The sequence below is a fragment of the Rattus norvegicus genome, chromosome 10 (genome assembly GCF_036323735.1).
Source record: "Rattus norvegicus strain BN/NHsdMcwi chromosome 10, GRCr8, whole genome shotgun sequence".
Lineage (NCBI taxonomy): Eukaryota > Metazoa > Chordata > Mammalia > Rodentia > Muridae > Rattus > Rattus norvegicus.
In genome coordinates, this window is record NC_086028.1 from 82,194,308 (window position 1) to 82,208,554 (window position 14,247).

The 14,247-nt window shown below is 45.0% G+C and overlaps 1 protein-coding gene across 7 annotated transcripts in view; it reads left to right on the forward strand.

The window, feature by feature from the left end:
* Skap1 (src kinase associated phosphoprotein 1) overlaps positions 1-14,247 on the forward strand; it is a 307,146-nt gene that overhangs the window by 272,347 nt on the left and 20,552 nt on the right. For 6 of the 7 annotated variants that reach the window (NM_173311.2, XM_039085325.2, XM_039085324.2 and 3 more), the window contains 2 exons: positions 1,775-1,822; positions 9,657-9,757. In NM_173311.2, coding sequence (NP_775433.2) covers positions 1,775-1,822; positions 9,657-9,757 — 149 coding nt within the window. The remainder of the gene's footprint in view (positions 1-1,774; positions 1,823-9,656; positions 9,758-14,247) is intronic. The other variant, XM_017597053.3, reaches the window with a different exon arrangement.

Genomic DNA, 14,247 nt, shown 5'->3' on the forward strand with positions numbered 1-14,247 from the left:
TGAGTTGCCTTTCCAGAATGTTAAACTCTTAATTTTTATTTTTTCTGAAGAATGGTATCACTTTTATAAACATAAAATCAGGGGGTAGTTACTGTTTCTTTGTTTGAGACAGGGTCTTACACATAAGCCCAGGCTGGACTAGGACCCACCTGCCTCTGCCTTCTAAGTGGGATCAGCGGTGAACGCTGCTACCACAACCCATTCTGAATTCAGGTTCCCCCCACCCCCCGGAGCTGGGGACTGAACTCAGGGCCTTGCGCTTGCTAAGCAAGTGCTCTACTACTGAGCTAAATCCCCAACCCCGAATTCAGGTATTTTTAATGCTCTGTAGTAGCCTGGCATGTTCTGTGCTGTTTCTTCTATCCTTTGAGCTTAGGATTGACTTTCTCTAATCTGACATTTTAAAAACAGGCTAGAGGGAGACTGTCCTCTGGCCGTCTCCTCAAAGATCCCACCTGTGGAGAAATGAGGCCAGTGTGTGAAATAAAACCTAGGAAGAGGAAGTCAAATGTGCACAGGAAAAACTGAGTAATGGACTCTCAAAACATGGCTCACTGTGTCCTATCCTCTGTCTGTCTGTCTGTCTGTCTGTCTGTCTGTCTCGGCTGTCTGTCTCGGCTGTGTGTCTGTGTGTCTAAAAGAAAAGGAGATAAAAAGACCAGTGAACCTATTTCTGCCCCCATATCTATATATACATGCACTATAATTCTATCTCCTAAAATAGGATTATTAAATGTGGCTCTAATTCTCATACTTTCTTAATAAAGACCCAGTTCCTATTATATCACGTAATACAAAGCCTGAGATGAAACAGGTTAATGAGGGTAAGAAACTCAGGCCCATCACCACGTGACTTTGGTCATATAAACACTTGACTGGAGTTAGACACCAGCATTGACTTAGAACCCATTGGGAATCCACAGCAATTAATTAAAAGACCATTCCATCTGCCCTCAGGAGCCTATACTCTAATGAACAAGGCAGGCTGGATAAAACAGCAAAAGAATAAAAATAAAAATAACTACAGGCCCCAAGTACTAGGAACATAAAACTATGTTCATGACCAGCCTCCGATACAGCTGAACAAGAATGGGTATGTTAAAGACTAATTAATCACAGAAGGCTTAAAACCCACTTCTAATCACACACACACACACACACACACACACACACACACACACACACACACACACACAGGATGACTAAAACCAAAGAAGATGCCTGCCTAGAGATAATAAATTCAAGCGAGAATTCCACAAAGAGAGAAGTAAGGCTTGAGAAAAAGAATCGGGTCTAAGGAAAAGCCCCTTGGTGAGCCAATGGGAGTTGGACTGGAAGTTGCACCCAGGCAGGAACCTGAGTATGCTCGTCTGTTGACATATTCCTGCGCCTAGTGCAGCCCCCTGCGTACAGTATGTGCTTCAGAAAGTTTCAAAACCAGCAATAAAAAGAATGGGGAGGACGACCCGTTTGGAGGTGAGAGATAATTGAAAAGAGGGGAAAAAAAAGAAGAAAGCGTTAACTAAACTTCCCTTAAAGGAGTTTCCTAACTAGACATGGTAGCATGGGCCTCTAATCCCAGCTCTTGAGAGGCTAAAGTAGGGGAATCATGAGTTCAAAGCCAGCCTGGGCTCCATAGCAAGACCCTGATTTGAATCACGAGAAAAAAGAAGGGGTCAGTGAGCTCAGAGAAAGGTGACCCCCTCAAAAGAGAGAGCACGGAGACAGGCACCCCCGACACAGGGATGCTAATCCTAACCGTTTGTCCCCTCAGATGAAGATGATCTAGAAGAGGATGCATGTGGCGCTCATCGGCGGCGAGGTATAAGACACGGTCGGTCGCACAACACTGGGTGGAACAATGGGACATGTGGTTTGAGAATACACTGTCTTTACTGGTCCTGGTACATGACCCCAAAAGCCCAAAATATAGTGACTGGATAGAGAAGTGCCTTAACTTTAAAAGCTGACACCCAATCACTTTAACTGATGTCCCAGCCTAGCCAAGATTTGTCTTCAGAAGGTGGGAAGCCAAACCAGATATTTATTTTTTTCCTATCAGTATTTCTTAAATCAGTGCAGTGAAAATGGAATTGTCTCATCGGAGATCAGAGGATTGAGAATGGAAATGTCTCCTCTCTGAGAGGCCGGGAGATTGCGAGTCGAGAGGGGAATAGAAATGTGTCAGATCTGAAAAGTGAGCCTTGGGGTGAAGGATAGAACGACGGGGGAATGCTGACCTCCGATGGGCTGGTTTGATTCCAGGCACATTTGGAAATGAATATGTAACAGGTTTGTTGAATACAAAATTACATCGTATTCATCCCGGACTGTTAGCCGTGCTTCAGGCTCTTAGAGAGCCCATCTCTCCTAAGGTCCAATGCCCTTGGGAGTCTCCTTAAGTGGACCAAGGACTCACTCCTTCATTGTCAGTGAAGGAGTGTTGCATGTTGCTTGGGCCACCTCAAGGACATTCATTCTATCCGCAGAGTCGGATTCAAGGGTGATTTAGATATGCGCAGATTTTTTTTTTCTTAGTCTATGAAATTCGTAAGCTTAGGAGTTCTTTACCGGTTTCCTTCCCTGCTCTCAGCTTCTCTGACCCTTTGCTCGTTCTCCTCTTACCTCCCTCCCTTCTGACTTTTCTTCTTACTCATAGTCATCTAGAAAACCCTCTCTTCCCTTTCCAATTGCTGCGGGAAATAAGCGAGTGCCTGCGTGCGCGCGTACGCGCGCGCGCGCGCATGTGCGTAAGAGAACGATCTTGGTCTTGGTCCTAGCCTTCTGCTTTGTGTGGAGCGGTTAGGGTCTCTTTGTTGTTTTGGCCCTACACTGTTTGCCTGGCCTGCTGGCTCATGACGTGCTACCCAGGAGTCTCTTGTCTCCCATCTTGCCATGGACGCACTGGGATCACAGGACATGTGTAACCTCTCCTGGCATTTAGATGGAATCACTCTGGCGATTAAAACCTAGCTCTTCATACTGGCTAGACAAGTGCTTTTCCCCACTGAGCCGTCTTCCACATCCCTGCAGGAGATGACTCTTAAAGGGTTAGTGAAGGACTCAGGTTTGCAAAGATCCAACTTCTCCCTGGGAGGAGGGAGCACAGTCAGAGGCCATGATACCAAAGCAGAAGGGAAAGCACTGGGATGCGTAAGCTCCGGGGACATTAGCTCCTAATGATTAGTCCAGGGCATTAAGTCCTCTAAAACCGCATTTCTGAAGTTTTGGTTGTGAGCCTTATCCTCTAATGGCTGAGCTCTCTCTTCAGCCCTGAAACCTAACTTCTGTTGTTTTCTACTTACCATACAGAATCCCAACCGAAAATCTGTCCTGACCTAGCAGGTCCCAAATAAGGCTTTTCTCTACCAACTTCTATCACCAGCATAGGAAGAAATACCCTCAACATGAACAACTTGGGTGGGGTAGCTAGAAGCTTCCTGTGGCCAACATTGAATTAAACTCCATTCCGGAAGTGTCAGTGTCCAGGCAAAGTTCAGCTTTCCCTCCCAGACTTCTCCCTCCCTGCGTTCCCCTCCCCTCACCTCCCACTCAGGTTCTATCTGGGAGGTAAAAGGAGATTTATTTTTTTAGCTATCCCAACAGGTGTAATTCAATTAGGAATTTTTTAAGAAGTCTTTTGTTCCTCACACATTCTGCCTCCCAAATAGGTATGGTTAACATAGGCTAGCTCTAAATATGTTTCCGAGGCTTGTACTTCCCACCAGTTATAATGATTGGTGACTCTCTGATTAAAAAACAGGAGGGCTTTCCGCTCTCTCTGCAGAATCTGAGGCAGTGGTTTTTATTATTTGTGGTTACTTATTTATTTATTGAATTTATATAGTGCCTTTCCTCCAAAGGAGTCATAGAAACTGCAAACACACATGTAACTTCCCAATGTCATCTCTTGGTTTTATAACAACAAAACACAGAGATCTGGGGGAAGGGCCAACAGCCTGAATAAAGGCATTTAAAAGGCTGGGACAGAGCAAATGCTTAGGTCACAGGTGAGCTATGTACATTCGTGGCTTCTAGTTTTTCTCAGGTGTTATGTGTTTGTGAGGAAAAGGGCCTGTCCCAGTTGCCTTTCCCCCTAAGGTGCTATGCCTGACAGTCTGAGGACTTCTCTACCCCCGCAGACCCTGTCACTTGATGCCGCACTTTCGCTGACAGAGCTGCTAACATTTTTCAAGCCCATCTCCAGATCTTATCCGAAAAGGGAGAGAGGAACAGAATTCAGTTTATCCTTATTGAGTGTTAATGACCCTGTAAGATGCAATTTCTTTTATTTTATTCTGTTACCTAGAAAATCTATCACAGCCTTGTAGTATTGATTTCCAATCTATAAAGAGCTCGCTTTACAGCATGACTGTTAGTAACATGGTTACTTTAATGAGTGACTCTTCAACACCTCAGATTTTCTCTAAATTCCAGCTTGGCAGTCCCACAGTGGATCTAACACTGAAGGTCTTTAGTGGTGAGATGATATTTTCCTGCTTTCCTGGGAGAAACTTCTGGGTAGCCCAAAGCAAGATTCACTGTGGGCTGTTTGTATAAAACTTTCCTTTGCTTGGGTGTGCCGTGCTATAGAGACAAATCACCGTAGACTCAAAGTCTCTGGCCAAAGAAAGTCTTGGAATGGAGCTCTCTGTCTCTCTGTCTCCCCTTCTGTCTCTCTATCTCTCTGTCTCCCCTTCTGTCTCTCTGTCTCTCTTTCTCTGTCTCTCTTTCTCTGTCTCTCTCTCTGTCTCTGTCTCTCTCTCTGTGTATGTGTGTGTGTGCGTGTCTTTGTCTGTGTGTGTATCTCTCTATCCTGTCTGTCTCTGTGTGTCTCTCTCTGTGTATCTCTGTGTGTCTTTGTCTCTCTTGTGTATCTCTCTGCTTGTCTGTCTTGTGTGTGTGTGTGTGTGTCTTGTGTCTCTGTGTCTTTGTGTGTGTATTTCTCTGTCTGTCCTTCTGTCCGTGTGTGTCTCTCTGTGTCTCTGTGTGTCTCTGTCTTTCTGTCTCTCTCTCTCTGATTGTGGGCAAACCAGGCTTGGTCTTATAAACATCGAGTCATGTCAGAAGAGCAGAAGAGTAGTCTTTCACAGGCCTGGAGACCCTCTGCTGGCCCACTGTAGTGTCCGCTGACAGAAAACTTCTACACCAAGCAAAAGGGAGGACATGGGCTCCTGTAGCTCTTTGTCCTCTGCTTTTCCAGGATGAACCCTGAGTTAAGCATCACCTGCTAACATTTTAACCCAATGAAAAGAAACGATGAGGTGAGAATCAGGACCTGTGATTATCCTCCATACATAAATCATACTTACAAAATTAAGGGGCAGAGTAATTTCATAACTCAAGATGAAATGGGCTTGAACATAAGCAAATGGTATGGAAAATGAGCAAAAAATATTCTCCCTGCTCTGGTGTCACAGTGAGTGACACCTGGCAAATTTCTTCATATTTCTGAAATTGTTAATAAGGTAGTGGTGGGTGTCTGCTCTGAGTGTGCTAAACATGGCCGCCCCTCCTGGCTCGGCTTAGACTAGAGCGTTCCAAGCCACTGTTTACAGAGTTAGTCCAACTCTCACTGGGCCCAACTGTGGTAAGTTTGTTTTCAAGGCTTTGTCTGGTGTCCCTAATTTAAACAGCTGTGCCTAATGCCAGACCTCATTGACATGGCCCCTTTGCTCATCAAGAAAATGTAAACACCACACTGACCTGCCTTTAGCCTCTTTTCCCTGGTCACAGCTTGTACTCTGAAGCTACCCAATGCCCCGCCACAACTGAGCTCTAGAAGTCATCCTGTGTTGTCGCTGAAGAGAAGGAAAGCTACATAGGTGTTGCAGCCCCATTACTGGGTGCTTCCATTGACTCTGTCACCAGTAATAGCAGCCTGGACTCCATAAAGGGAAAAATGCCAACCCTGGTCACAAAGAGCCAGGTGTGGACTGACGTATGGTTCCTAAAAACCACCTGGAGAAGAGGAAGCCATTCTGCCTGTCCCTCTTCTTTGTGACACTTTGCTCACTTGAAGCTTAGCCCCCCTCATGTGGGATTAGACAGAATAAGACACTCCCACCCCACCCCACCCCCATCTTCTCTAGAAACACTCCTTCCCGGCTCTGCTAGCAATTTAAATGCAGTGATCATAGCCATTAGCTCCCCTATCATTGTAATTGTTGTTAATTGTTATAACTGTTTTAGTTATTAGTGTTGTCATTATTGCTCCAGGTCCTCTGTCTGTTTTATGCTGAATATATTAGAGCTTTTGCTTTTGAATTACCAGGCTTTTATTTAGTGCAGTTACTTTTTTTTTGAAAGAGAGAGAGAGAGAGAGAGAGACGTTGAGAAATGCTGGCATTAAGCTTTTATTCTTTTGTCTTTCATCCCAAATGGACAGACTAGAAAAAAAATAATTAGATGGAATAATGTCCTCAAAATGAGAATGAGGATGTTTTGAATTAATTAACTGGTCAGAAGATTGCATCATTTCTGACTTAGGCAGTTGCCAGTGTGGTGGAAACCTAACTGAGCCAAAAATCTCGTCCAGAGAGACAAGCCTTGTTCTCAGGCTCCTAGCTCCTTTCATTGCCCTGTAGGAACCAGCATCTGCCCTCATTCTCCTGTATGAGGCTAGGCAAGGCTGGTTTAGGGCACAGCTGAGACCCATAGTACAGACCTGCAGACCTTCAGGCCCTTCCTGAGGCCAAGCTTCAGGAATGGAGTCTTACTCAGCCTCACCTCCTCCCACCTTCTAGATCTTCCGATGCCGCTCAGCAGCTCAGGCTTTTGTAGACAGCTGAAGCTTCAGAGGGCCTGACCGCTGAGACTCTGCTAAGTTCCCTCCTACATATACATCCTCTGTCTCCTCATAGTCCTGAATACTAGTATAATAGCTCTGGTCCACAGCTCTTCCCCAGCTAGAGGGTAGCCTTGGGAGCAGGAACTGTGGAATCCCCAGTATCTAGCACAATCCCAGTGTTATGCACAAGCCTGATGGATGCCAAGGAATGAATGCATGAAGGTGTCTGTACACGTAGCATAAATGTGAATCTCATAAGTTAAACAAGGGTCTTGTACTATGAGGGTCCAACCTTATCCAGCTAAAGAGTGACTCCCCCATTGATCTCCTTAAAACCAAAATACTCTGTGGACAGCAGGCTGACTGTGCTCCCCAGTTTTATCTCTTATCATTCTGTTTAGCTTCTCAGAGCTGTTTGTCATGGTCCTTAATCTTGGGCTGGGCTGTCTCCCGGGTTCCTGAACACCAAAGGCCTTTCTGTAGCCTATGTGTCTTAGAAGGCTCATGTCTACGGTTGATTAAATCTGTCTCCCTGTCTCCTTGCACCCCAGCTTCCTGAGTTTTTGTTTGGTTGGTTGGTTGGTTTGGTTTGGTTTGGTTTTGGTTTTTTTGTTTTTATTTTTGTTTTTGTTTTTTTGAGACAAAGTCTCTCTCACAATATAGCCCAGGCTAGTCTTGAACCAACCTTGTGAGTCCTGTTGGCCTCAAACTCAAAACAATTGCTCCTGCCTGAGCCTTCTGATTGCTGGAATTATAGGTGTGAACCACTGTGCCTGGTGTGTAATGTCTCTAGCTTAGGTCTTTCCCCAGGTGGTCTCCTCCACCATTATCAAGTTGTGGTGGGAATCTCATATGTATTTATATGATGATTTATAAACTCCCTTACAACTGAGGCACCTTGGGAGCTGTCTTACACCCAAGCACACTGTGGGGATCAGAAGCTCAAAGTGACTATGCCCTAAGCCAGAGAATACCAGGGTAGTTCTGCCGGTCTTCCCACAAGTCTTAAATAGGCAAGTTGGGGTTCTGAAATCTGTTTTTATTTTAAAAAATTATTTTTCTCTGCCATCTACAAATCCACAAAGAATATTGATGTCAAGTGGCTTCTCATTCCTAAATCTAGTCAAACTCTCAGAATGATTTATAAACTCCCTTACCACTGAGAATGTATAACATAGCCTCTGAGGAAACCACCATCACTTTTTAAGGTTGATATTTCTCTATCATTTCCTGCACTGATGTCCCCCCCCCAAAATATATGCTTTCTCTTTTCAACAGTTAGCATTTTTCTCCCGATATATTTTTCTTCCCAACATGTTCCTCTGTCTATGGAGGGAGGTTTTCTTGGCAGTTACTTCGTATGCTGCCCTCTATTGTCTGCTGCAGAGACAATTCTGTGTAAAGAAAACACACCCCAGTCTCTGTGGTTGACATTTTTATTTCTGTTTGCAATCTGCTCTTACCCAAATGAGCCAGTCTCTCCTCTGCTTTTGTACACTTTAAGATGCCTATAATAAGAGTCGTTTACAAAGACATACAGGGATCTGTTCCACTGTGCCCCTGTTATTTGAATTATTCATAAGTTAGGAACAAACTGGGGAAGGAGCAAGCACAGCCAGGTCCTCTGCAGTGCCCCACTGACCATTTGCACCCCATTTGTTCCCATCAAGAGCAGCCTTGGAACCATGGGTGCCTGTGAGAAAATCCAAACAAATTCAGACCAAGTAGGAATCGGTGAGACAGAGTCCCCAGAAATCGCACAAATGTTTTTCGCTCCATTTTTCAAGACAGAGTGTTACAGTGAAACCCAGGCTGGCTTAGAATTCATGATCCTCCTGCATCAGCCTCCTAGCTTAAAGTCACACAGATTTTTAACTACATCTCAGGACTTCTGAGTCCCACGGATCAAATCTCACCTTTGGCAGGTGCTTGGCTCACTGGTCTAGTATGGAATATTCTAAGAAACTCCAAGTGTCCCTGGTCCAGTGGGCATTAGCTCTCCCGCCATTCAAACCCCCACATGCTCGCCCACTGTGGACGATGGTGTTTAACCTTTCCGGGTAGAAGAGGATCAATACAAATTCTTCATTGTTAAGAATCGATGGCTGTCCTGTGGCATCACTGCCATCTAGTCTGGCTGAGGAGCCCAGTAAATCTCTCCTGTGCTTTCTAAAGCTTGGTTTGGTGTCTTCAGTTGCTTTCATTTTTAATGCAGATCAGTTTGGTTTCTGTTCCCCGGGAGCTTGCAGATAAATCTTGGCAGACATGTTCAGGGTCTACAAATGAGATGCTGGAAAGGGGCCAGCCCACCCAGAATTTAGTTGTAATGGATGAGACACCCCCATGGGTCCACTTAAAGACTGGGCTATTCGTTTCAGTACTTATTGGTGACTCCCTCATAAGGTACCTGGGATAAAGCTCCTGGGTAACAGAAGGGGCCAAAATGTGAGGCACGATGCAGAAGAATGCTGGCTGACTCAGCCTCTCTTGTGGACAGGCAGAAGGGTCCGTTCTTTCAGATGCATAAAGAAGAGATGCATTCTGGTGTTTGGATGCCCTGGATCAAGAAATCTAGTGGGAAACATCTTTTTGCTGCTTGTTTGTAAACCAACTGAGAAATTATGTGCCTGATTTTCTTCTATTAATAAATACATCTATTACCGTATTGATGAGTAACATTCCTACTATGATCTGTAAATATTTTATGTGAGTTAACAATCTCGTCCTCCCATAGTCCTTTGCTCTGAGTGATTGTCATCTGAGGCCCCCTGAATCCAGAGTTCCCTGGAGGCTGTATCAGAACCCGGGTTTCCATTTGCAGCCAAACTGATTCCTTTTATCTTTGCTTCCTCTTCTCTTTGATCAGTGGACTATGCCGATTATTACCAGGGCCTCTGGGATTGCCATGGTGACCAGCCAGATGAACTGTCCTTCCAACGAGGTGACCTCATCCGCATTCTGAGCAAGGTAAAGACGTAAAGTATAGGGCTTGGGCCCAAAGCTACGTTTTCGCTCCTGTTAGTATACTTACCATGACCAGAATAATATCACGTTATTGCACCTCTCTCTCTGCGTATTGGAGGGCTCTCCTTACACACAGATCAAAATCCCCTTTAATGTATAATTGTTTGGGAAACATTTTAATTAAGAATTGAAGCCCAGGAATCATGTTTCCGCATTTAAAGATACACTGAAGCAAATTTAAATGTATATAATGACATAGATTCAATACTAAAATTATGCCAGCCAAAATTAGCTGTTTTCTGAGAACTTATGATATATAAAGGTCACACTATGTGCATAATTTATTACCATATAGTACTATTGAAAACATCCTGACTAGGCACACTAGATCTTTATTTCATTTATAGATAAATGAGACGATGATATAATTACCTGTGGGAGGAGGAGTCAGAACCTGTTAGCTCAATTGGTTTGAGCCAGTGCTGATAAGGCCAAACCCACTGAGTCCAACCGCACACAGCCCAGCACACAGCCCAGCTAACTTTATTCTCCTCTTCAAGCAGAAGCTGGCCCTGGACTCAGCTAACTCGTGCTGTTGTTGATCAGAAAGTAACAGGGCTTTTTTTTAAGGGATACATTGTTGCCTGTCTATCATAAAAGAACTTTCTGGAGTCTCAGGCTACAGTTTGAGGGAATTTTTCATCATCATCCTGTAAACAACCAAAAAGGACCACACATATTATACAGCCAGACTAAGGTGACATATTTTATTCCTAAGAGAATTTATCAAAGAGGCCACTCTCTATGCGGACCATCAATAGCTACAAATACAGTTCTGAAATAGGGATGATTGGCTCTTTAATTGACGAGTATGTGAACACCATGGAGGAGAAGGGAAAACCTGCTGTGTTATGAACGTCACATTCGCTGTTTCCCTTTATTCTATGACTGGCACTACTTATACCAAGGGTCTGTTTATGCTTGAGATGTGCTGTGAGCTCCTTTACAAAAGACCAAGGGGTAGGCGAAGTGGCTCAGGGGATAAAGGTACTTGCTGCCAAGACTCAAGATCTGGGTTCAGTCCCAGAAATGATGTGGAAGGAGAGGACTGACTCCTGAAAGTTGTCCTCTGACCACCACAGGTGCATCGTGGCATAGACACACACAGTAAATTAGTGAATAAAAATGCAATGAATAAATAAAATGTAATAGAATACAAAATGCAAAGCGATGAAATAAAAAGTAATAGAAAAGAAACAGGCCAAGTCTGTCTCCGGATGTCTTCCAGTGGTTCTAGTGAACCAGACCCCTTTAAACAATAACTAAACCCAGACCTGGCCCTTTGCAGGAAGTTAAGAGTCGTTGTAGGCCCTGCTGCATGAGATCTCGACGTTCTAGAGATTCCTCCCGAGACCCTAACTCAGCACCACCCTACCACAATTTTGGTGCAGCTCCAGTACACCAAGAATAAATTGGAAGGAAAGAAGGGAGTGGACATTGGCCTGATTGGTATTTCAAATGCCCGAAAGCAAGGTTTGCCGTGTAATAGAATTTGTGTACATTACCGTGCTGGCATTATGGGGTAATCGAGTTATCCACTCAGGTGTGACCAGGCCTCTGTTTGCCCAGAGCCTGCAGGTGAACAAATTAACTGTTTACATTGTCTAGAGTTGCCTGTAGCAGGAGGGGGGAGTGCAAAGCCAGACTGGCGGCTGGCCTTCTCTCCGTCATGATTATTTTGTTTGTTTTACATGTCTTTTGCCTTTGTTAATGGCTTCTCACTGGGGGTCCCTTCCCTCCAGTTAGATCTAAGGGGCTGTGCAGTGACCTGTCCCGAAATATAGAGTGGCATGTGGTTACCATGGCTGTGGTATTTCTGAGAGATGCCTAAGAACGTTAGGCCGGTCTTTTAAAATCAACCTCTGTTCCCCTCCTCCATTACTACATGCTAATGCATCAGAGTTTAATTCGGGCGAAAATGCCTCGTTGCCTTAATTCTATCAGCTTCTTTCTCCACTGTTCCGGAAGGTTCTCAGTCTATCAGTATCGCTGCCCCCTGAGCTATACCAGGTGCCTCCCTCCCCTATATTGCTAATCCCTGAAAATCAAGAGGAGGAAATGAGAAGGTTGTAGTTCAAGGAGCAGTCCTTTTGCAAGCTTCACTCTGGTTAACATGGGCTCGGGGAGCGTCTGGGATTGGATTTACCTTGATTCTATTACCTAACTCGATCAGAGCCCTTGGACAAAAAGGAACCTTAAAAGACCTCCCTTCCTATTTACTTGTCTCAAACACACACACACACACACACACACACACACACACACACACACACACAAATGAACCCATTCTGATACCATCTAGAAGTTCAGCCATTCCCTGCTTTCTGGAATTGTCTCTCAGGTTCATCCTACCTCAGCCCCAGCTAGCTTCCTTTGCTGGAATGAGCCTGCCTTTCATTCCTGGAGCAAGAGAACAAACTGACCCACACCGAGTTTAGTCCAAGAAAATGTCGTCTGGTGTAACTCCACATTTCTTCCCTCTGAAGGCCAGTGGCCACTTGGCTGAGCAAGGAAGGCCTCTGCCTAGAAACCTGCAGAATGTTTCCCTGCGGGATGCACGACAGCTGTAAAGCTCAGCCCCATGGACTCACTTGTAAAATGAGGGAGTTGTTTCTCCCACCCCAGACACTTCCGTTCTAAGCACTGAGAGCCCGGGGTTGCAAAGCTGCTGGAGTCCACCCGGCACTCTGTCGCAGCTTTAAATTACTTGCTCCATTTGAACCACAGGCATTCCAACCGCCACCTGTTTTGTCTTCACCCCCAAAGATACAACTGGTTTGCCCCTCTCAAAGTAAAACTCACAGTGCTAAGGGTCAAATCCAGGGCCTTATGCTCGCTGCCAAGTTAAAGCCATGGCCCTTTCTTTATTAAGGGAACACTGTGCTGGGCGTGGTAAGACTCCGGAGGCAGAGGCATGCTGATCTCTGTGATTTTGAGACCAGCCTGGTCTACATTCTGAGTTCCAGGACAGCTAGGACTACATAATAAAGAGACCCTGTCTCGGAGAATATAGGAGGGGGAAAAAGAAAAGAAAGAAGAGGCTGCAAGAAGAGTCTGGAAAAGGAGACTCAAGGCAGGGAAGTGAGATGAGCGGATAGGAAGGGGAAGATGTCAGCTTCTAACCCCGGACTCCTGCTGCTCCCTGCTGGGGTCGGGATGTTTGTTTGTTTGCTTGCTTGTTTGTTCGTTTTGTTTAACATGTATTGGTATTTTGTCTGTACTTATGTCTGTGTCCTCAGAGGCCAGAAGAGGGCTTTGAACCCCCTGGGGCTGGAGTTACAGAAGGTTGTGAGTCACCATGTGGGTGCTGGAAATTGAAAGTGGATCCTCTCGAATGGTAGGCGATGTTCTTAACCATTGACCCATCTCTCCCGCCCTGTAACACACACACACACAGACACACACTCATTCATTCACTCACACACCACACACACACACAAACACACACACCACATACACACATACACACACACACAAACACACACCACATACACACACACACTATATGTGATATATATGTGGTACATGATTTATAGACAGGTAGGTATACAGACAGACAGCACTCCATAGTTATCCAAACAGCCTACCATCTGTCCTGTTCTCAGGTAGGTTATTTGTGTAACCTTGGAAAAAGTCACTTAAACTTTCTAGGCTTTAATGTCCTTATCTGTAAAAAGTAAGATAGTTTCCATCCATAGGGTTTCGATCAGAGAATGTATGTGAAGGCGTATGCAGCCCATAAGTAATGACAACTCCTATATTCTTCTTTCTAACACTGACACTACATTAAAGCAGCCTTTCGTGTTGGGCATTTCCTGTGATTTCAATAAGTCATTGACACAAGAGAGCAAAATGCGGGCCAGCAAGATGGCTCTGCGGGTGAAGAAACCTGCCACCAAGCCTGCCTGTCCCAGGATCCCACATGGCAGAAAGAAAGAACCAGCTTCCAGCAGTTGTCCCCTGTGCTCCACACACTCACCTGTTGGCACATGCACACACACACAAGCTGTGGCACTCACACGTACACACATGTATAAATGAAACTAATTCCTTTATTTTTATGAGAAAAGTGGTTCATACACCAAGAACTCCTCAGAAGCTCCATCCGTTGAAGCACAAAGTAAAGTTCTCTCACATAGATAAGAACACTCACTACCCAGTGAAAGAGGCCTACGTGGAGATCCACTGTGTCTTTGTGGTTTAGAAATATCATCACTGACACCAGAGAGTCTCCAAACGTCTCTTCCAGAAGAGGCCCGAGCCATGTACCCATCTCATGAGCAGTAACAAGGACACGGCCAGCAGAGAGCCCTCCCGCTGACGGCCCCTCAGCACATCCAGACGTTCCCAGGCCCCATACAGCTTCATGCCCACTTAACTTGCTGACTTCTAATTTGGACCTTAAAATATACTAGAGAAAGATTTTAATAACG